This window comes from Saccopteryx bilineata, chromosome 4 (assembly GCF_036850765.1).
Source record: "Saccopteryx bilineata isolate mSacBil1 chromosome 4, mSacBil1_pri_phased_curated, whole genome shotgun sequence".
NCBI lineage: Eukaryota > Metazoa > Chordata > Mammalia > Chiroptera > Emballonuridae > Saccopteryx > Saccopteryx bilineata.
Window position 1 is genome coordinate 161,329,605 of NC_089493.1, and position 24,410 is coordinate 161,354,014.

General features: G+C 45.1%; 1 protein-coding gene across 1 annotated transcript in view; it reads right to left on the reverse strand.

Moving 5' to 3' along the window:
* The window catches only part of TRPC7 (transient receptor potential cation channel subfamily C member 7), a 147,081-nt gene that overhangs the window by 27,054 nt on the left and 95,617 nt on the right, over positions 1-24,410 (reverse strand). The window contains exons 6-7 of the mRNA XM_066277151.1: positions 22,445-22,678; positions 10,184-10,448 (exon numbers count right to left, since the gene is read on the reverse strand). Coding sequence (XP_066133248.1) covers positions 10,184-10,448; positions 22,445-22,678 — 499 coding nt within the window. The remainder of the gene's footprint in view (positions 1-10,183; positions 10,449-22,444; positions 22,679-24,410) is intronic.

Below are 24,410 nucleotides of genomic sequence, written 5' to 3' on the forward strand. Positions count from 1 at the left end.
TTTAGGGGCTTTCTATAGGCTGATGGCTGAATGAGCCACCTGGCGCATTCTCGCAGCCGTGGTACCTGCATCCTCCCCACTTCACCTACCCATGCGTCCCGCCTCTGTGCCTCCCCTGCCCTCAGCCTGGGATGCCCCTTCTCGCCACATGGCCACCCCTCCCCAATCTTTTCATCCTAAAGGCTTTAATTAATTGTCACATGCTCAGGGAGGCCTTCCCTGACTGCTGTGTCTGAAGGAGGCCCACTCCTAATTGCTCTTTTGTACAGCACTTAATCTATAATGCTCTTTCTCTCTTACCACAGGGGGCAGGGCCTGCCGATTGCTCCCTGTTCTGCTGTCTGTACCCAGAACAGCGCCAAGCTCTTAGTAGGGACTCAGTAAACACTTTTTTGGGGTCAATAAATGATTAAATTCTGGGAAACTAAGGCACAGAGGTATTTGATCTTAGCTAACGTGCTTCAGACTCGCCTAAGAACTGTCCCTCCTGATTGATCCATAGAGCTAAGTCCAGTTTCCTGTCCCTGTCACTTTGAGGAATGACAGTTTAAACCTTATTTCCGTTCTAGAACTGACTTTTAGTGAATAAAAAGGTAGGGATTTCTTCCCTTTAGGTTGGCTACGTCCATCTGTGCTCAGACGGAGGACTTGGGGAGACACCTGACAGCGTGCTGTGAGGACAGCACCCACATTTTTAGTGTGTCATCAAGCCCTTTACCTCAGGACTCCGGGCTCAGCCTGTGCCAGAAATGCAAAGGTACCAGGCTTTTAAAATTCACATCATGAATAAACATGAGGAGAGGCTATGAATAAACATTATAGAATGGTAGAATGCCTTTGGTAACAGGCATAATCATTTTTCTAAAGGAGCCCAGGAAAAGATCTATATTTCATCACTTATTGGAGAGTTATGCTAAGATAGGAACTTACATTAGGCCCAAGTTTTGTTTGTTTGTTGTTGTTTTTTTGGACACACAAAGGCCATTTGAAGCTGCTCACCCTCTCTGAGCCTGACCTGGGCCCCAGTGTTGACCACTGCTCTCTCCTCTGTCAAGTTTTAGACCCTCTGTGCTGCTTTCTCCATGTGAAAATGGGAGTAATAAACTTTCTCATGACCCCCAAACCCTTATGCCTTACTTGAATTAATAAGATGAAAGGCAAGATGATAACTTTCCAAATATAATACAGCATGATAGCACTTCTATAGCAGAGGTGCCCAAATTTCAACACCAACCCTGGGTTCTGGAGAAATGTGCCCTCTGTAAAGCCCAGGAGGCCAACCCATCCCTCATCTCATGGCAGACATGCTCAGCATGCTTCACACCCACAACACGGCAGTGGGCCGTGGTCCTGCAGTGCCCCACCGTGACCTTTCCTCGGGTTCTCTTAATTCACACTGGTCATCATGAGTCTTATGAGGGCAGGCAATGTAATCTAGCCTTGGTTGCCCCGCAGGACCCCCTCTGCCCACAGGTCCTTCTTGGGGGTATGGCTCTTTGCGCTCTGTCAGGAGGCCCCTCTGACTCGCTGCCTTCCGGATGTCTTTGGGCCTATATGGCTCACCTGACTGTCTCCCTTTTTCCCTTCCTTAGACTGGGGAAGTCTTAGGCTCTTGTCTTCTGTTCACGAAGTGCAAGTGCAGTATGTCACTCCGTCAGGAAGTCCTCGCTTGGCCCCTGGTGCTGAGCCTGGGGCCCCCTTCTCAAGGCCCTACGACTCCTCCAGTCCTTGGGACATGGACTTAACTTAAGCTTCTGGGAGGTGGTCTGAGAGCTTGCTTCCGTCCTGTTGGGTGTGGCTCGAGAAGGCCAAAGCCCTGTCCCTAACCTGAGTCACCAGGGACCTTGCCCTCTTCCCCCTCATACCCTCCTTGACTCTCTCTGAAATCCTTCTAGGGTCTTCCCCATGTCAAAACCCCGGAACATTCTCCTTCTCTCACAGCCCCCATTCGGGCCATCACCGTGTCCCAGCCAGTCGATCCTCCTCAACATCCCTTCTGCACCTCGGCTCTTCATCCCCAGGGCCGCTCCCGAGTTCAGTTCACCCGGCTCTCATCCTCTCCCACCCAGCTCCTTGCCACAGCCTCTTCCTGGATCTAGCTCAGCATCCTTTGGAGCTGCCTTTCTTTCAAGTTCCTTTCTTCTGGAACATTTTCTCATTTGCCCTCCTCATTCCTGTGAAGGCATCTGTCTTCCCAGCCAGTCCCTAAGTTCCACAAGGGGAGGAGCCCTGACTGTTTTTGCTCATTGCAAAATCACCAGCACCGAGCTTGAGCCTGGCAAGAGCTTCCCCTCCCACCTGTCCTGCCCAGCTGCCACAGTCTGCCCTCTGAGGGCACACTGATCACACTTCCTCCTTTTCAGAATGCCTCAGGGAGATGCTAACACCCTATCAGGACCTAGAAATCTGCAATCTGACTCCTGCTGGGTGACCTGATCTGACCTTCCACCATTTCCCCAAACTCTTGCCTACTTGTCTACTTTCCTTTTTATGAAAATTGATTCTTAAATGTACAAGTTCCACAATAATACTTCATTCTCACTATAGATGGCAACAGATTAACATTGGTTCTTGGCAAGGAATCCAGATGTTTAGACAGGGATAGAATTAAGGATCACTATTGCCTCAGGAGATAGCCTATTTGGGGGCAGATTCCTTAACTCCACTTGGGTGGGGTTAGGGTGCTTTCCACGGCCCTCAATGTGTGCTCCTCAAATCTGTCTCCTCCTTTTTCCCCTCTTCACTGCCTTATCTCATCTGTCTCCCTGGCCTGCTTCTTGAGTGCAGCTGGGGCTTCTTCTTGTCACCTCTGTGGCCTGACATGGCGCTTGCTGTCCCTTCCCCAAACCCTGCCACTGAAAGCAGCTTTTTTTTTTCTTAAATAATTTTTTTGTGGTTTATAAGGCGTTCCCTGCCAAGCAGAGTTCAATGCTTCCTCCTTGCTGTGCTGCCCAAGTGCCCTGGATGATGACCACATGATATAAGAACTGATGCTTGCTTTACTCTTCTGATTCCCCTACTTGTTCATGAGTTTCCCAGGGATGGGAAGATTGCTTTATTAGCCTCTGTGACCCCAGAACCAAACACAGAACTTGGCATGGGGTAGCTTCTCCATAATATTTGTCAAATAACTGAACACACTTTTGAATGGAGAGCTGTTTCACCGGAGGACAATCACAGCTGCAGACGCAGAGTTCTTGGTGATAATCGGAAATCGGAACTTAGTGTGCTATTTTTTAGAATAGCTTCAGGAAAGTGACCCAACTTGTAAAGACACTCAGCATCCACCTCAGAGCATAGGCCTTGGGGTGCCCCTGGGTAATTTCCGGTCAAAAGGTGGAGGATGGGCTTCGAGTCATGCAGATCTGGGTCAAATCCTCATCTTGGTTCTGTGATCTGGAACAAGTCTGGCATCTCTCTGAGCCTTGGTTTCCTGGTAGTGAGATCTGTGTCGTTCCATTGATGTGTGGATCGGATGAGGAGAGCAGATCTTATGTTTGTCACAAGTTGTTCAACAACAGGGTGGCACAGTGGCCCTGAGGTGGGCAGAGTCGCAAGGAGTCCCTCTCAGCCGCAGTCCCCCTTCAGGTTTATTGGTGCTGCCCTCTGGGCTGGCGCAGCGGAGTCAGTGTCTTCTGCCCCTGGTGGGCACATGACTCTACAGAGTGTGGGGATTTTCTGTAACTGTCATGGCAAACAGAAGCTTCTAATTTTGCCTCCCACTACTGAAGCTCCTTCCACTAAAATGATTCCTGGGAAGACAGAAGGACCTTCGGAGAGGTATTATTTGTGATTGGAAAAGTCTCAGCCCAGCTGTGCTGTGAAGCTGCCTCCACAAACCTCTTGAAAAGATTGGCTGGGGCCTCTTTATAGAGTCGGGGCTCACATTTACTCTCCAGTCACAATTAAGTGGGGCAGGTCAGGTTCACCCAAAGGGAAGACCAGGGGCCTGTCCTGGTCTCCACTCCCTACCCCTGCATTCTCAGTCACCTGTGCACCTGTTGTGCCATGGTCACCAGTTGGGTTGGGCATAGGGAAGGTCGCTTTTCCCCCTGTGTTCTCGCCCTGCTGCGTTTCATCAGTGAGCTGGGGAGTTTGTCTGTTTTCCTAACACTGCAATAGAGTGCTGGGACTCCGAGATTTCTGTGCAGAAATTTCTAAGCAGAAAAATCTTTGCATTCCAACAAAGCTGGCTACAAAGCAAACTTCCAAAAAGCAAATCATATTCGTCTAGTGATTTCCATGATAAAATCAAAGATATGGTCCCAGTTAGAACAAAATTCCTCATAGTTGGTATTGAGATCTTTTCTTAACTGCTTTCTGGGAGAAAAGAGCATTCTCAGGCAGTGTTCTCTCCACTTCCTCATACCTGTCCTAAGAGTACCTGGATTTTGTACTTGAAGAGTGTAAAACGTGTCTGAACATCATCTCTTCCTTCCTGCCGGCCACTTGCAGTTTCTAACAGAGGTGGCTTGGAGATAATGAGCTGCCAGCAGGTACACTATCTGTGATGCCCAGGCAGCCCGCTCACTACCCAGGGACCCGTGCACCCCATCCCGGCTCCTCCCTCAGGTCAGCCGTCCAACACAGGAGAGGTTGTGACATACGACCCAGACCTTTGAGGAACCTTTGGTTTTGAAGTGAAAAGAGGCTGAGAAGTTGGGAACTACTCATAGGATCTGACTCTAGGGCCTGATCCCCACTGGGTCGGGCTACCTAGCCTGACGGCACACGACCTAGAATTCTACCAATAAGACATTCAATTTTTTAATGCGCAGACCCGAGATTGGTCTCCGTCGCCCTATCTGAGTAATGATGAGGTTCAATCAGATCAGTATTTCTCACTGTGTGGTTCTGAGCCCACCTAACTCAGAATTCCCCAGTCTGCTTATTAATGCAGACGTCCAGGCCATACTTGGAACTATTTTATTTTAAGGTGAGAGGAGGGGAGATAGTGAGGCAGACTCCCACATGTGCCCCGACCGGGATTCACATGGCAACCTCATCTAGGGCCACTGCTTGAGTTCTTGAGCTAGTTTAGTGCCTGAGGCTGATGTACTTCATTGGAGCTATCCTCAGCCCCTGGGGTCTGCTCAAACCAGTTGAGCCACTGGTTCCGGGAGGGGAACAGAGAGAGGAGGGGAGAGGGAGGAGGAGAGAAGCAGACGGTCACTTCTCCTGTGTACCCTGACTAGGAATTGAACCTGGGACATCCATACGCCAGGACGATGCTCTATCCACTGAGTCACTGGCCAAGGACAAGGGACTAGAGTAATTAGACACTTTAAGGGATGGACCTGGGGAAGTCCCAAGGTTAGCCATTTCCTCAGATGACTGAGGTGTGGTTGGAGAACCACTGATCTTTTTTTTTTGGAAAAAAAATTTTATTTAGTATTTAAGATTAAAAACTACAAGATTCTGCTTGCAGCTGATGAGAGGAGAGAACCACTGATCTTAATTAAGACTGCTCATGCTAGGCCCTGGCCGGTTGGCTCAGTGGTAGAGTGTCGGCCTGGCGTGTGGGAGTCCCGGGTTCGATTCCCGGCCAGGGCACACAGGAGAAGCGCCCATCTGCTTCTCCACCCCTCCCCCTCTCCTTCCTCTCTGTCTCTCTCTTCCCCTCCTGCAGCCGGGGCTCCACTGGAGCAAGGTTTGCCCGGGCACTGAGGATGGCTCCGTGGCCTCTGCCTCAGGCGCTAGAATGGCTCTGATTGCAGCAGAGCGACGCCCCAAGATGGGCAGAGCATCGCCCCCTGGTGGGCATGCCGGGTGGATCCCGGTTGGGCGCATGCGGAGTCTGTCTGACTGCCTCCCTGTTTCCAGCTTCGGATAAAAAAAAAAAAAAGACTGCTCATGCTATGTGTTTATTCATGCCTCTGCCAGACTGAGTTCAATCAATCTGTTTTCTTTTAACCTCTCACTGAGGTCTGCCGGGTGAGGGAGTGGGACTCGGGGGTGGGGAAGGAGGTGTGTGATTCCAGAGCTGGAACACAGCAGGGGGTAGGGCAGGGCTTGGCTGAGGGTTGGGGCTCTGCAGTTGGATTGTCCCAGGATGTCCCCACCTCTCCCATTTGGGATAGTACTGTACCGAGTGAAGTTTAGATGGGATGGGCTTTTGTTAGCTGGCCTGCTCCTGAACCCCTAGGGGGAACGGAGTTCCTCTGAGATAGCCATTAGTTCCTCATGGGAATTTCACAGTGAACTCTTGAAGAGTTTTTAGGAACTCAAGCTGTCTTTGAACATGGCAGGGGTAAGGATGGGGGTGATAGTCAGTGGTGAGGCAAAGATACCAGCACTGTGCTCAGGCCGAGTTTTCTTTCCATAGGACTGAGTCTTCCGGCCCTACAGGATGTCTTTCCTTACAAGCTCAAAAAAGACCCCCTGTGGGTGAGCCACAGGGGAGATCCCAAGCTGGGCAGGGTGGCCTGGGCATGGGCCGCTGTGAAGCAAACATTCCCCTAGGAGGAGTCATTGGTCTTTATCATCAGTATAGCTGTTACTCAGAATAGCTCAGATCCCCTAAAGCACAAGACTCATTGACCCCAAAGTGGCTTCTTGTTCATCCAAGGTCTCTAGGGGCTGCTGTGCTTCAGAGAGCAGTCAAAAGGTAAGGGACGACACACAGATCCATTCCTTCCTCTTCACTCCACTGCTCTATTGGCTGTTTTCCTGTTCAGTCCAATCCTATTTACACAGCTGCACATCCCATTTTAAGAGCTCCCAGGGTGGTCAACATCCTGTTCTCTCTTCACTGCCCTTGCTGTCGCCAAACCTTCCCCTCCTCTAACCACCCTGCAGGGCCTGGCTCCACTTCGGTCAGGTCCCTTGTTTCTAGGAAGTCTCCCTTTGGTTCTGAGCACACGGGATAAGCCAAGTGCTGTGTCCCCTTCTCCTCCCTCCACCTCTTCCCTGTAGGCTAGCTGTGCTGCTCCTAGCTGAGAACTGTGGCCAGGTCAGCCCTGCTCTGAAGTCATGACCTTTTCTATTTTCCCAGGTGTCACGGCACTGACCCTCTGAGGAGCTGATGGCAGGCAGTAGGAGGACGGCATACAACACCCAGGGCACTAGAAATGGCACAGAAGTCTACCCATTCAGATTTCCAATCTGCTGCTTATCCTAATGCCTTGAATCTGGCTTTGTTTTCCTATTCATTCCCTCATTCTTTTTTTTTTTTTTTTGTATTTTTCTGAAGTTGGAAACGGGGAGGCAGTCAGACAGACTCCCGCATGCACCCGACCAGGATCCACCCGGCACGCCCACCAGGGGGTGATGCTCTGCCCATCTGGGGCGTTGCTCTGCTGCAACCAGAGCCATTCTAGCGCCTGAGGCAGAGGCCATGGAGCCATCCCCAGCGCCCGGGCCAACTTTGCTCCAATGGAGCCTCTGCTGCAGGAGGGGAAGAGAGAGACAGAGAGGAAGGAGAGGGGGAGGGGTGGAGAAGCAGATGGGCGCTTCTCCTGTGTGCCCTGGCCGGGAATCAAACCTGGGACTCCTGCACGCCAGGCCAACGCTCTACCACTGAGCCAACCGGCCAGGGCCTCCCTCATTCTTCTTAATGAAACACGAAATGAACACAACTGTGTGCAAGCACTATGCTAGACGGGAAACACAGGAGGGACACGGCCCGACCACCACAGGGAGGAGCCTGTGTTCACTGACTGACATCTTGACTGTTGTTCAGTAACACTGCATCCTGTACTTAGCGGACACATTTAGCTTTGCCTGTAGCAGGTCGAGAGCAACTGTGATTTTGGGTTAATCACTGGGTTTTGGAGTCCAACTGATTTATTCATGCACTTGGCCTGATCTGGTGGACAGTTTGAAAGGTAGGCCCTGTCCAGAAAGGACCCTGTGAAGCCAGGTCAGTCCCAGGTATCTTTTCTTGCAGCCTACCCTCCCCTCTTCGCCTCATTCACCATCTCCATGATGATCACCACCATTCATTGAAGGCTTATTATGTGCTGAGCACTGATCTGATCCTATTTCTTCTCGTTGGATCCTTACAACAAACCCATGATGCTGACGGTCTTAGATGATCATTTCGAAACTGGGGAAATCGAGGCATAGGGGGTTTAAGCCTTGATCAAGGCCACATAGCCAGGAAGAGGAGAGCTCAGACTGAAACTGTCTGAGCCGTGGGGTGCGTGGGCTGAGAGGCAGAGCCTGGCACCCCTCAGGTGCGTTTCTCAGCACTGGGCCTGGCACCTGCTCTGTGTGAACGTACACTATTTCTCTGTCGTAACCGGACAGCACCTGTGGTTCAGCAGTGCCAGAGCCCCACCCTTCTAGGGTCCACGTGGGCAGGCCACACAGTTCATTGCCCTTGGTCTGGGCTCCTAGAGACAAATATCTTCCCTTGATGGGTGATTTCTCAGAAGGAGGGTAAGGTGAGACCCTGCTTCAAGGTGGGGACTGCGCAGGAGCCTGCAAGGCTCAGGCTCAGCTATTTTTACTGTCTGGAAAACAGATTCGAGGCTATTCACGGGTTCCTGGAGACAAGCATCAGGAAGTGCTTAACTTTGTTGGTCCCGGTGGCTGAGCCTGTGGCTGGAGGCCTGACTGTCCTTCCCTCGAGACTCTGGGCAGAAGCCTGCTGGAGGCTGGGGGGCACTAGGTGGCCTAGGGTAGGACCTGGGTGGGGAACACTTCTGTGCTTCAGGCACTTACTTAATTGCTTCATCGATTTGTGCAGATATTTATGAGCAAGGTAGGAAACATTATTTTTGTTTCATCTGTGAGGACACAGAAGACACAGGCATGGATAAACATAGTGACTTGGTCATTAGTAAGGGCATCCTTTGCCGGAATGAAAACTCAGACCTGTGAGGTATTCACTAGTCCATGCTTAGGGCTGCTGCTGCCTTCTAGGGGATGCCTGGCACCCCCAGAGGGGAGGCACTCTGGGTCTGATGCCAACTCTGTGGGGGAGGCTGTGCCACTGTCCTGTTTTGTCTGCAGCAACTACTTCTGGATCCTGTTATCTACTGGCCTGACAGTGCTTAGACTCATGCTTGTGCCATGTGTCCCCTACTTCCCAGAGGCATGTGAGGCTGCAGGACTTGCTTGGTGCCCATGCAGGTGCTGGCTTGCCCAGCCAGGCACAGAGAGCTGCTGACCTGTGCCCACGAGTAGTCCTACCTCCCATGCTATGTGGATATGGCTTCCCCAGGGGCTGCCCTGGAAAGCAGGTGAGTTAATGTCCTGGGGAGTGAATCTGACTCATGGAGGACAGCAGATGGGCAAGAACTGGCTGATTAATTCCTGATTCCTCATCCTGATGGGCTATTCTGAGATGTGGTGTTCCCATCAGCCTTCCTGAGAAGTCTGTCACGATCAGGTTTTCTGTTCTGGCAGATGGCAGCCAGGTCAGCAACCTATATATGCTTTCTCTCCTCTCACACTGATTTTTTTTTTAAGTGAGAGGAAAGGAAAAGAGAGACAAACTCCCACATGGGCCCCTACCGGGATTCACCCAGGAAACCCCGTCTGTGGCTGATTCTTGAATCAACCAAGCCCAGGGCCAACTCTTGGACCAACTGAGCCACTAGATGCAGGGGAGGAAGAGAGAGAGAAGGGGGAGAGGGAGGGGGAGAGAAGCAGATGGTTGCTTCTCCTGGGTGCCCTGCCTGGGGATCAAACCTGGGATGTCCACATGCTGGGCTGATGCTCTATCCACTGAGCCAACAAGCTAGGGCCTTTTTTCCTTTAGTTTTATTTCTTTTGGGTTGCAGCTCTCTCAATCCATTAATGTGTTGGCATGCAAGACTTGCCCAGAGCTTTGTTTTCTAGGTAACATAGGCTAAGCCAATAGTAATAGTAGTGATGATGGTTTCTTTCATTTATGGAGAGTCCAGTGTATGGCAGCTGTACCAGCTCTTTGCATCTCACACAATCCCTGGTAAGCAGGTACTATTATAGTCTTTATTTTAGAGATGAGGAAACTAAGGATCAGAGAAGTTAAGGAACATATATGTCTGTGGCCACGCAGTGTGTAAGTGGTAAAGTGAGGATGAATCCAGCTCTCTTGTTCTTCCAACTCCAGAAACTGCCCTTGAATAAAGTTGCCTTTAACCTTTAGAAATACCAAGGAAACCTGAGCCTCTGCAAAGAGTCACATGCAAGAGCCTCTGAAAGACTCCTGGAAAGCCCATAGAGCCCCTCAGGGGAGCCCTAGGATACTCACGTTGTAAACGCTGGGTTGTACTTGGCACCTCGGTAGTAGGAGTACAGGTTGAACATCCCGATCATGAAAGCCACAAATACCATGATGAAAATGACCATGAACTTGAAGATGTCTTTCACGGTTCTCCCCAGGGAGATCTGCAAAGGCCCAAAACTCTCATTGGCTGGCAAGATGTATGCAATTCGAGAGAAGCTGAGCACGACAGCTATTGCGTACAGCCCTTCTGATATGATCTGAGGGTCTGATGGCCACCACTTGTCCCTGGCTAAAAGAAAAAAATCTTGGTTACTCACTGGGGACAGGATATTTTCTAGAAAGAAAACCAGTTAGCCATCTTTAGAGGTCTCCAACTTCATCACATGCCAATCCTGCCCTTTTCTTTAACTTAATCCCAATACGCTGGATCTTGGAATGTGCTGGACTATCTGCCTGGAACATTCTTCCCTCACTTTAAGGTCTACCTCATTCCCAATCATTCTTCAAGACTCTGCTCAGCTGTCATCAATTTCAGGAAGTGTTCTGTGACCCACCATGGGCTGGGGCAGCCTCCCTGTTCCCCTGGGTCCCACAGTATCACGTAGACGTCTCCCATGGCACTTACCAGGTTTGAGCTCCACTAGCAGGGCTGTCCCACGTGCAAGGAAGTGGAGGGGAGGAGCATAGACCTGAGGTTGAGAGTGACCTTTCTACACACTGGCTGTATGATTCTGAGGAAGTCAGTTAACTTTCTGAGCCTCATGTTCTCCATTGGTGAATTGGGAAATAGCAATCTAGCAGAGCTGTGGTGAGGATTAAATTAAATCATATATATTAACTGCTTAGCAGAAAAACAAATTCTGGGCTACTCAGGGTGTCCTGGGGACAAGGGTCTAGAACACAGCAGGTGCTGATAAGTGTTTGTTAAATGACTGAATGAAATCCTAACCACAAGCTTAGACTAGCCACAAATCAGAATAAGTGAGCTCAGATGGGGGTCAGGCATCTGAAGGATCCTGTCTGAGGAAGTGCTCCTGGGTTTTGTTCCACAATGTATGTCTGGGAGAGTTTGTTTGAGGAAGTGCTCCTGGGTTTTGTTCCACAATTTGTGTCTGGGAGAGTTGCTCACTGATTAAATTAAGGCCCCCAGAATGGTGACTAGTCATCCAAGTTTGCTATGACAGCCCCATTCAAGGGGGGCAAGAGTCCCAGGACCTGTCCGGGGCTGGGAAGATGCTGCCTGTGGTCACAGGTGAGGGTCTGAGCTGCCCCGGGTATATTCCTGCAGCAGAGTGTTCCTACTGCAGTTCTAATGGTGCAAGGAGCCGCACCTCTCTCTAATGAGCTGCCTACTATGTGATGCTCAAATGAGGGCAACACCTTCCTCCTGAGGAAGCGTGTGGGGTGTGTGTGGTTGTCATGATGACTGGGTAGGAGTATTATTGTGATGCTAATGTCTTGCAATGCTCCAGACAGACAAATGCTGTGAAAATTGCCCTGTCAAGAAAACCAGTAGTGTCCCTGTTGAGAAATACTAAGTGAAACTTAAATTGAGAAACACTGAGAAACCTCAATTAGCCCTTACACTTACATTAGCTGTAATTTTCACAATAGTCCTGTAGAGTAGATATTATTATTGCCGTTTTAAAGATTGAATTTGGGGTATGGGGTCCTTTCCACAGCCAAGTAAATGCAGAGAGCAAGGATATTACAGAGCAATATCCTTGGTGCCCCAAGGGAGATGCAAGAGGAAGAATTTTGTTCTTTATTTTCAAAGCTAGACTCTGTTAAACAATTATAATAATAAAGAGCAGTGAGAAATCTTTAGTAAGGGAAGCCAGGCCTGTATTTGCCACAAAGTTTCATGTAGGGCATTTTTTTAAAATTACATTTGGAAATATAATAAAATTATAGATTCTTATGATTTTATCAAGGTCATAACTCAGAAGTCTACGAAAGACAAGTATGAAGACTAAATTATGTTTTTCCAATATATCTGTCACCCTTTATGGAGAAATAACACAACTGGATAACATAAAATAGGACATAGCTTCTTCAAACAGACACCAAAGGAAATTCTTTTTTTCTGCCTCCTATAATTTACAATCTTAAACATCAGCTGAAATAAGAAAAGGCACTCCTATAATCTATTAAGATAGATTTAGTCTTCAGGCCCTGGTGACCAGGTCAGGAATTTTTAGTGAAAAATATTCTCCTTGAACTAGTTTGTAAGAGTTGTGATGGGTGTAAAGCAAACAGCACTGTAATAATTCAGACAAAAGGATTTTTTTCTTGGAGAAAATTTGTCCTAATCTGAAAGGACCACTGTCTTGCTGGCCACAAGAGGGCTCTCTTCCTCCACAGCTGGAGCACGACAGCTATTGCATACAGAGAGATCCAAAAGATATCCAAAGGCACCAAGTGGACAGTAAAAGCAAGGGCCATAATGTGCAATGTTTTGGGTTGGTTGCGACCTTAATATAATCCATAAAAGGAGTAGAAGTCACAAGTGGACAATATTGAAGGCTGAATCATGGCATTAAGAAAGGTAGCCAATGTGGTATCAAGATTCTTTCATCCTTCCTTGATGAACACTGAGCAGCACAGAAGGGAAGATATATAAAGACCATTTTGCTTTTAAAAACTCTGAATTTGCCTGACCGGGCAGTGGTGCTGTGGATAAAGCATCAACCTGGGACACTGAGGACCCAGGTTTGAAACCCCTAGTTGCCAGCTTGAGCACTGGCTTATCTGGCTTGAGCGTGGGGTTTCCAGTTTGAGCATGGGATTATAGACATGATCCCAAGGTCGCTGGCTTGAGTAAGGGGTCACTGGCTCAGCTGGAGCCCCCAGGTCAAGGCACATATGAGAAAGCAATCAGTGAACAACTAAGGTGCCATAACTATGAATTGATGCTTCTCATCTCTCTCCCTTCCTGTCTCTCCCTGTCTGTCTCTCTCTTGCTAAAAAAATAAAAATAAAATGTCTGAATTTGTGAACTAATAAGTGAAGAGTGGATGATTTGTAATACTACAATATTCTCCATTTCTCAAAGGGGATTTCCCTATCACATTTAAAGGTCACATAATCTGCATAACACACTCTACATTGAATATTGGCAGTAACTCAACTTTTGCACTAAGTGGCCAACCCTCTTCAGATCATTGCTGTACCTGATCATGAAGATTCTGTGGTCACAGGAGCTATGTGGTTTTATCTAACAGGGACATTTGATATTCAAACCCTTTATAGTATAGCAGCTGCCATTAGTGAATACCTATTAAATGTCCAGCTAATTTCCTGTTAACAACAAATATCTACTGTTTCTTCTCCCCACTCATCTTTCTCTTTCAGTAAAGAACGCTCAGTGTTTGAACAAGAAAATGACCCAAGGAGAGATGACGTCAGAGTAATGGCGGGGTAGGAAGCGATACCGATAAATCTCCCCCAAAACTCAACAAGATCTTCAACCAGAAACAGAAAAACCTATACTTGGAGCTTCCAGATGCTTCGCAATACACCCAAAGTTATGATTGAGTGAAAAATTGGCTAAATATATAACCAAACCCCGAAGGAAATAGGGAGTAAGAAATGCTCTGCCTTCCTCACTAACCTAAACAGGGAGGCTTTCTCTGGTAACTGTGAATATAGAAACTGAGGCGGGCAAAGGGGGTGAATAGATCCAGGCCGCCGTGGCACAAACGGCCGAACCAGGCTGTGGCACGGAGATCCAAGCCGAGGAAAATCTGATCCTGTGGCAATCCGGGCAATACAAGCTAACACTCCCGCCAAACCCAAACAAAGAAAGACAAGCGGAGCGGCCATTTTACCCGGTCTCCTGGTCGGCGTGCGCACAGTTAGTGGGCGAGAGATTTCTTCCTAAGCCCCGGAAGTGGGTGCCCGTGTTGCCCCACGGAGAGGCAGGGTCAGAGGCCTTTCTGTGGGCCGAGGGCAGAGTCTCTGGGCAGCCCCAGCACCCTGGGAAAGCCATGCACGGGAGGGAGTGAGAACTAATTCCAACGGTGGAGATTTTCCGTGCTGGAGGGTGTTTCACTCAGAGGGAACCGCGGCCGGCCTCATATCCTGGTTTGCGCTCGCAGATAAGGAGTGAGCAATTCCTCCGAGTGCCTCGGCAGTGCACGCCCGTGTTATCACACAGAGGGGCAGAGTCAGGGGCCTTTGTGTGGGCCAAAGCGGAATCTCGGGCCGCCCCAGCGCCTTGCAAAAGCCACGCACGGAGATGGAGCGAGACTCAATTCCAACGCTGCAACTTTTCCCTGCGGTTGGGGGTTTCACTCAGAGCGTGAGACTGCTGGCCGGATATCCTGATCGCAGACAGTGAGTGAGAGTTTCCTCCAAGCGCCCCGGAAGTGGGCGCCCGCTTGTGTTACCGGACAGAGTGGCAGAGCCAGAGGTCTTTGAGTGGGGAGAAAGCCCGCCTGATTATGCTAGCAGCTCTGACTGACTGAGCCTTACCCAGAGCCCTATGCTGAGTGGAAATAGAGTGGGGAATTGCCAGCTCATTGAGCCTCTTACTATCCAGGCAGAGGCAGCAGCAACCCCATAGCTGGATTATCAGGCTACTAATTGAGGAAGGAAAGACTAGGAGAAAGGCTCCAGGAACACAGACTCTCTCACTGTCGGAGCCTATAAATGCTAATGAGCCTCGACTCCCAACGAGACTAAAGCACAATACATGACATTGCCATAGAGACTTATCAACTGCAAACCTCTACCTGAGCGTGCCAAAGGGGCAGAACCCGGGGTACAGAGTCACCGACCAGGAAGAGGGAGAGAAAAGAAAAAGCAAGAAGATAACCTCTCAAAATCAAGAATAATCTGCAGACTTTATAACCTATCCCATTTTATTATATTTGTTCGTTTGTTTCTCTTATCTTCATTCTTGATACTTTTTTTTCCTCCTCCAATTTGGCTGATTAACTCTCTATCGGTCTTACTCTCTCCTCTCCTTGAACTACACTACCCATAAGTGTTACATCTCCCATTATCTTTTCTCTTCTCTTCCTTTCTCTCTATGAGGGTTGCACTCCAAAACCCTTAACTCTCTCTCTCTCTCTCTCTCCTTTCTTTTTTCTTCTTTTAGTGGTTCCCTCTTTTTTTTTCTCTCTCTCTTTCTTTTCTCCCTCTATATTAGTTTCTTCCTTTCTCCTTTACATCTCCTCTCATTCAAACCTCAATAACAAACAAATTATCTTATCTGGGACTCAAACCTATGTTTGTGGCATTTTGGGGGGTTTTTACTTCATCTTTTTAACTCACTAGCAGTGCTCCCATCCCTGGCTCTCCATATTATCTAGTTCTTGTTCCACTAAATACAATAGTAAGTTTTTAATTTGTCCCCCCATTTTTCCGTTTTCCTCTTATTCCTCTCATCATAACTCTTAGACAACCAACACCTAAAAGCAAATCATTTTATTCTTGACCCAAATTTTTTCCTTATTTGCTTTTTGTGGGTCCATATGCTCTTTTTTTTTTCTTTTTTCTTTTTCTTTTTATTTTTTTTCTCTTTTCTGCCCCTTTATTACTTTTCCCCAATTCAGGCCCTCCATCACAGGCATTGTTTGTTATAACTCACAGTCCACCACAAGATTTTCTTAAGAAAGAGGGGAGAGTAGAGGAGAGGAAAAAAGGAGGGGGGGAATAATTTCCTTTTTTTAAAATTTTTATTTTATTTTATTTTTCTTTATTTCATTATTAATTTTTTTTAAAAAAACAACTCTTTTCGATTTTTTATTTTTTTATTTTTTTTAACTTTTTATTCTTTATTAAATCTCATTAATACTATCAACAAAACCACCCTCAGATGCCATTAAGGAAGAGAAAATCGAATATCATGGATACAAAAGAAAGAGAGGTAACACAGCTAGATGAGGAAAAATCTATGGAGAAAAAATTTAATATATTGGAAAGCTTGGAGCTAAATGACAGAGAATTCAAGATAGAAATACTAAAAATCCTCCGAGATATACAAGAAAACACAGAAAGGCAATATAGGGAGCTCAGAAAACAACTCCATGAACACAAAGAATATATGTCCAAGGAAATTGAAACTATAAAAACAAATCAAACAGAGATGAAAAACTCAATTCACGAGCTGAAAAACGAAGTAACAAGCTTAGCTAATAGAACAGGTCAGATAGAAGAGAGGATTAGTGAAATAGAAGACAAGCAACTTGAGGCACAACAGAGAGAAGAAGAAAGAGACTCAAAAAATTAAAAAAAATGAGATAGCCCTACAAGAATTATCTGACTCCATCAAAAAGAATAACATAAGAATAATAGGTATATCAGAGGGAGAAGAGAGAGAAAATGGAATGGAGAACATACTCAAACAAATAATAGATGAGAACTTCCCAAGCCTGTGGAAAGAACTAAAGCCTCAAGTTCAAGAAGCAAACAGAACTCCAAGTTTTCTTAACCCCAACAAACCTACTCCAAGGCATATCATAATGAAATTGACACAAACCAACAGCAAAGAAAAAATTCTCAAGGCAGCCAGGGAAAAGAAGAATACAACATATAAAGGAAGGCCCATTAGATTATCATCAGATTTCTCAGCAGAAACTCTACAAGCTAGAAGAGAGTGGACCCCAATATTTAAAGTCCTGAAAGAGAGGAACTTTCAGCCACAAATACTATACCCATCAAAGCTATTCTTCAAATACGAAGGGGAAATAAAAACATTCACAGATACAGAAAAGATGAGGGAATTTATCATCAGAAAACCCCCACTCCAGGAATTACTAAAGGGGGTTCTCCAATCAGATACAAAGAACAAAAAAAAAACAGAGCCACAAGTAAAAGCTCCAAGAAGAACACAATAAAACCAAATTTAAACTGTGACAACAACAAAAAGAAAGAGGGGGAGAAGATGGAGATTAACAGTAGCAAAGGACGATGGAGTGCAAAAGTACTCACAAAATAGTTCGCTACAATGAACAGGGTAGGGACCCTTTTCATTACTCAAAGGTAACCACCATTGAAAAAAGCACCACAGAAGCACATGAGATAAAAAAGATAGCAACAGAGGAAAGATGTATGGAATACAACCAAATAAAAACAAAAGATAGAAAAATGAAAGAGAAGGATAAAACAAGACACAAAACTAACAGAAAGCAAGATATAAAATGGCAATAGGGAACTCACAAGTATCAATAATTACACTAAATGTAAACGGATTAAACTCACCAATAAAAAGGCACAGAGTAGCAGAATGGATTAAAAAAGAAAATCCAACTGTACGCTGCCTACAGGAAACTCATCTAAGTAACAAGGATAAAAGCAAATTCAAAGTGAAAGGCTGGAAAACAATACTCCAAGCAAATAACATCCAAAAAAAAAGCAGGTGTAGCAATACTCATATCGGATAATGCTGACTACAAGACAGGAAAAGTACTCAGAGACAAAAATGGCCATTTCATAATGGCTAAGGGGACACTGAATCAAGAAGACATAACAATTCTTAATATATATGCACCAAACCAAGGAGCACCAAAATATATAAGACAGCTACTTATTGATCTTAAAACAAAAACTGACAAAAATACAATCATACTTGGAGACCTCAATACACTGCTGACGGCTCTAGATCGGTCATCCAAACAGAGAATCAACAAAGACATAGTGGCCTTAAACAAAACACTAGAGCACCTGGATATGATAGACATCTACAGGACATTTCATCCCAAAGTGACTGAGTATACATTTTTCTCCAGTGTACATGGATCATTCTCAAGAATTGACCATATGTTGGGCCACAAAAACAACATCAGCAAATTCAGAAAAATTGAAGTTGTACCAAGCATATTTTCTGATCATAAAGCCTTGAAACTAGAATTCAACTGCAAAAAAGAGGAAAAAAATGCCACAAAAATGTGGAAACTAAACAACATACTTTTAAAAAATGAATGGGTCAAAGAAGAAATAAGTGCAGAGATCAAAAGATATATACAGACTAATGAAAATGACAATACGACATATCAGAATCTATGGGATGCAGCAAAAGCAGTGATAAGAGGGAAGTTCATATCGCTTTAGGCATATATGAACAAACAAGAGAGAGCCCAAGTGAACCACTTAACTTCCCACCTTAAGGAACTAGAAAAAGAAGAACAAAGACAACCCAAAACCAGCCGAAGAAAGGAGATAATAAAAATCAGAGCAGAAATAAATGAATTAGAGAACAGAAAAACTATAGAAAAAATTAATAGAACAAGGAGCTGGTTCTTTGAAAAGATCAACAAAATTGACAAACCCTTGGCAAGACTTACCAAGGAAAAAAGAGAAAGAACTCATATAAACAAAATCCATAATGAAAGAGGAGAAATCACCACGGACACCGTAGATATACAAAGAATTATTGTAGAATACTATGAAAAACTTTATGCCACTAAATTCAACAACCTAGAAGAAATGGATAAATTCCTAGAAAAATACAACCTTCCTAGACTGAGTCAAGAAGAAGCAGAAAGCCTAAACAGACCTATCAGTAGAGAAGAAATAGAAAAAACCATTAAAAACCTCCCCAAAAATAAAAGTCCAGGCCCTGACGGCTATACCAGCGAATTTTATCAAACATTCAAAGAAGACTTGGTTCCTATTCTACTCAAAGTCTTCCAAAAAATTGAAGAAGAAGCAATACTTCCAAACACATTTTATGAGGCCAACATAACCCTCATACCAAAACCAGGCAAGGATGGCACAAAAAAAGAAAACTACAGACCAATATCTCTAATGAATACAGATGCTAAAATACTAAACAAAATACTAGCAAATCGAATACAACAACATATTAAAAAAATAATACATCATGATCAAGTGGGATTCATCCCAGAATCTCAAGGATGGTTCAACATACGTAAAACGGTTAATGTAATACACCATATCAACAAAACAAAGAACAAAAACCACATGATCTTATCAATAGACGCAGAAAAGGCTTTCGATAAAACACAACACAATTTTATGTTTAAGACTCTCAACAAAATGGGTATAGAAGGAAAATATCTCAACATGATAAAGGCCATATATGATAAACCATCAGCTAACATCATATTAAATGGCACTAAACTGAAGGCTTTCCCCCTTAAATCAGGAACAAGACAGGGTTGTCCACTCTCTCCACTCTTATTTAATGTGGTACTAGAGGTTCTAGCCAGAGCAATCAGACAAGACAAAGAAATAAAAGGCATCCATATCGGAAAAGAAGAAGTAAAGGTATCACTTTTTGCAGATGATATGATCCTATACATCGAAAACCCCAAAGAATCCACAAAAAGACTACTAGAAACAATAAGCCAATACAGTAAGGTCGCAGGATACAAAATTAACATACAGAAGTCAATAGCCTTTCTATATGCCAACAATGAAACAACTGAGAAGGAACTCAAAAGAATAATCCCCTTCACGATTGCAACAAAAAAAATAAAATACTTAGGAATAAACATAACAAAGAATGTAAAGGACTTATATAATGAAAACTATAAACCATTGTTAAGGGAAATCGAAAAAGATATAATGAGATGGAAGAATATACCTTGTTCTTGGCTAGGAAGAATAAATATAATCAAGATGGCTATATTACCCAAAGCAATATACAAATTTAATGCAATTCCCATCAAACTTCCAATGACCTTTTTTAAAGAAATAGAGCAAAAAATCATCAGATTTATATGGAACTATAAAAAACCCCGAATAGCCAAAGCAATCCTAAAGAAAAAGAATGAAGCTGGGGGCATAACAATACCTGACTTCAAACTCTATTATAGGGCCACGACAATCAAAACAGCATGGTACTGGCAGAAAAATAGACACTCAGACCAATGGAACAGAATAGAAAGTCCAGAAATAAAACCACATATATATAGTCAAATAATTTTTGATAAAGGGGCCAACAACACACAATGGAGAAAAGAAAGCCTCTTCAATAAATGGTGCTGGGAAAACTGGAAAGCCACATGCAAAAGAATGAAACTGGACTACAGTCTCTCCCCCTGTACAAAAATTAACTCAAAATGGATCAAAGATCTAAACATAAGACCTGAAACAATTAAGTACATAGAAGAAGACATAGGTACTCAACTCATGGACCTGGGTTTTAAAGAGCATTTTATGAATTTGACTTCAATGGCAAGAGAAGTGAAGGCAAAAATTAATGAATGGGACTACATCAGACTAAGAAGTTTTTGCTCAGCAAGAGAAACTGATAACAAAATAAACAGAAAGCCAACTAAATGGGAAATGATATTTTCAAACAACAGCTCAGATAAGGGCCTAATATCCAAAATATACAAAGAACTCATAAAACTCAATAACAAACAAACAAACAATCCAATAAAAAAATGGGAAGAGGATATGATTAGACACTTCCCCCAGGAAGAGATACAAATGGCCAACAGATATATGAAAAGATGCTCATCTTCTTTAGCTATTAGAGAAATGCAAATCAAAACGGCAATGAGATACCACCTCACACCTGTTCGATTAGCTGTTATTAGCAAGTCAGGTAATAGCAAATGTTGGAGAGGCTGTGGAGAAAAAGGAACTCTCATACACTGTTGGTGGGAATGTAAAGTAGTACAACCATTATGGAAGAAAGTATGGTGGTTCCTCAAAAAACTGAAAATAGAACTACCTTATGACCCAGCAATCCCTCTACTGGGTATATACCCCCAAAACTCAGAAACATTGATACGTAAAGACACATGCAGCCCCATGTTTATTGCAGCATTGTTCACAGTGGCCAGGACATGGAAACAACCAAAAAGCCCATCAATAGATGACTGGATAAAGAAGATGTGGCACATATACACTATGGAATACTACTCAGCCATAAGAAATGATGACATCGGAACATTTACAGCAAAATGGTGGGATCTTGATAACATGATACGAAGCGAAATAAGTAAATCAGAAAAAAACAGGAACTGTATTATTCCATACGTAGGTGGAACATAATAGTGAAACTAAGAGACATTGATAAGAGTGTGGTGGTTACGGGGGGAGGGGGGAATGGGAGAGGGATAGGGGGTGGGGAGGGGCACAAAGAATACAAGATAGAAGGTGACAGAGGACAATCTGACTTTGGGTGGTGGGTATGCAACATAATTGAACGACAAGATAACCTGGACTTGTTATCTTTGAATATATGTATCCTGATTTATTGATGTCACCCCATTAAAAAAATAAAATTATAAAAAAAAAAAAAAAAAAGAAAATGACCCAAGAGGTAGAATGTTACTGACTATTACTACTTACTTAGCATTTAATATTTTCAGAATATAGTACAAAATTCTTTGTATGCACTCTTATTTAATCTTCAAAACAAACTTTTTAACACACATTTTATTCCAGTTTTTTATAAGAAAATAGAAGCTGAGAAAAGTTAAATAAATAAGGTTTCACAGTAAGCTACAGAAATAGGTTTGAATTCAGATCTCTCTAAACTCCAAAGCCTGAGAACATAACCACTATGCCTTCTGCATGGTTTTCAATTCATGTTGGGCCAGAATCCCTTGCAACCCAAGGTAATTTGTATTTATGGGAACATCATGAGCCCTGCCTTAAAAACCTGTTTTTTTTTTCATGTATAAAATAGGGACTAAAAAAGACCCTTTTATGCAGGATTATTGCAAGGATTGCAATTTATGGTGTAAAATGTTTACACAGTTCATGGCACTTGGTAGGTCCCCGATACATGGATGCTGTTACTATTATTCCTAAATTTTCAATCTAGTACCTCACTGTACGTATGGCCTTGTGGTTTGAAAGAATTGAGGTATCACTGAAAACATTACCTTGCCACGAGAAAATAACTTTTAAACAGAGAAACCATAACTTATCTTTGCACAAAACACGGGGATCTAACATAGAAGGAAAAAAAACTCTTGCATCTGCATCAAAAATGAGATCTTTATTTTAAAAAAAAAAAGACTACCATAGAAAGGCTCCAAGAGCCTTTCCCAAACAAATCCATCCTTCCTAACATAAAATGATTCGTTTCTCCTAGCCACTAACTAGCTCAGCTTGTACTGCAGCGACTAAAACCTTTTTGGGGGGCAAAGGTTGTGTCCGTATCTAGATGACCACAGCCGCCATTACAAATCAGCTGCAAAACAAACAAACAAACAAACAAACCGAACACCAAGCAAGAAACATAAGAACAAAAAAATCAGAAGCTGCAGGACCAGCCAAGGGAAGGGCCGCTGGCCACAACCTGGAAGTGCTTGGGCCGGAAGGCAGAGGAGCAGGAGCGCGCTGACTCACCATAGGTGAAATATGCCACTTCTGGCGGAAGGGAGACGTTGTGGAGTGTGTCATGTGGCACATTCTGGTCAACGTACATTTGGGCTTCGCTGGCCTTCAGGAAGGCCATGAACCTTGCGGTGAAGGAGGCCATGAAGATGGACAGCATCCCGAAATCCAGAAGGTTCCACAGGTGCAGCATGTACTCCCGCGGCCCCTCCTCCCAGATTTCCTTGCACTCGGACCATATCATCCCTGCAGGAGACGGAGAAAGGTCCTTGGCATTTGTGACTACAGGGGGCACGGAGGGAGCTGGGGACAAAGGTAAATAAAAACTTGGACGCTGATAAGGTGGATAGCCAGTAATAAACGGAAACGTATTTTCTAAGCCAGATTGTGGATAAGCAGATCCTCAGTCTGTGAGGACAGGTTCTCTTGTGCCTCGCCGTGTGGCTCCTTTTTCTCTACAAGCGAGGAGAGAGTTCTCACCCACTGATAGCCTCTTGCAGGCCACGGAAGAGAAATCCAGTGGCTTACTTACACATTTTAAGAGCGGGAGGTCTTAAGGAATCATCCACTTCTGAAGTAAATATACGGAAACGCAGGTCCAGATGGCCTTTCTGAAGATCTCACACATGTGATCTAGAACCCAGTTTTCCTGACTTTCAGGTTAGAGTGCTTTCTGCAATATTTTTCTTTCTTTCTTTCTTTTTAAGATTTATTCCTTTTAGACAGGAGAGGAAGAGAGGTGGTGGGGGAAGGAGCAGGAAGCATCAACTCCCATATGTGCCTTGACCAGCAACCCCTGGGGTTTCAAAGCAGTGACCTCAGCGTTCCAGGTCAACGCTGTATCCACTGCACCACCACAGGTCAGGCTCCTCTTTATTTCTATGACTGTTTTGGTGCATGTTTGTTTTGAGTTACTAGCTTTTTTCTTAGTCTTTTATGACTTTTTAATGCCTTTAAATAATTTATTGGATTTTAAAGACTTTCCTCATTTTTCCATATTAAACTATGTAAATGCATGTAAATAGAATGTTAATAGTTTTCCCACCCCACTTCTGAGGCAGCCCTGTTGCCTAGACCAGTGGTTCTCAAAGTGTGCTCCAGGGTGCACTGGTGAGCCCTAGAACAGTGGTCCCCAACCTTTTTTGGGCCACGGACCGGTTTAATGTCAGAAAATATTTTCACGGACTGGCCTTTAGGGTGGGATGGATAAATGTATCACGTGACCGACAAGCGTCAAGAGTGAGTCTTAGACGGATGTAACAGGAAATCTGGTCATTTTTTTTTTTTTCCCGTTCTGAAGCTGGAAACGGGGAGAGACAGACTCCCGCATGCGCCCGACCGGGATCCACCCGGCACGCCCACCAGGGGCGATGCTCTGCCCACCAGGGGGCGATGCTCTGCCCCTTCGGGGCGTCGCTCTGCCGAGTCCAGAGCCACTCCAGCACCTGGGGCACAGGCCAAGGAGCCATCCCCAGCGCCCGGGCCAACTTTGCTTAAATGGAGCCTTGGCTGCGGGAGGGGAAAAGAGAGACAGAGAGGAAGGAGGGGTGGGGGTGGAGAAGCAAATGGGTGCTTCTCCTATGTGCCCTGGCCGGGAATCGAACCCTGGTCCCCCGCACGCCAGGCCGACGCTCTACCGCTGAGCCAACCGGCCAGGGCCAAAATCTGGTCATTTTTAAAAAATAAAACATCGTTCAGACTTAAATATAAATAAAACGGAAATAATGTAAGTTATTTATTCTTTCTCTGCGGACTGGTACCAAATGACCCACAGACTGGTACCGGTCCACGGCCCGGGGGTTGGGGACCACTGCCCTAGAAGATTTCCAGGTGCGCCCTATGTATTCCAGAGAAATATGTGCCTGTTGGGGACCAAAAAACCAACAAGGTTTTTGAAGGTTAGATTTTGGGGGGACAGAGGTGTGGGGAATTGGCTGTAAGCTGACAGTCTGCCCAACCCCCCCACATCACTTGCCTC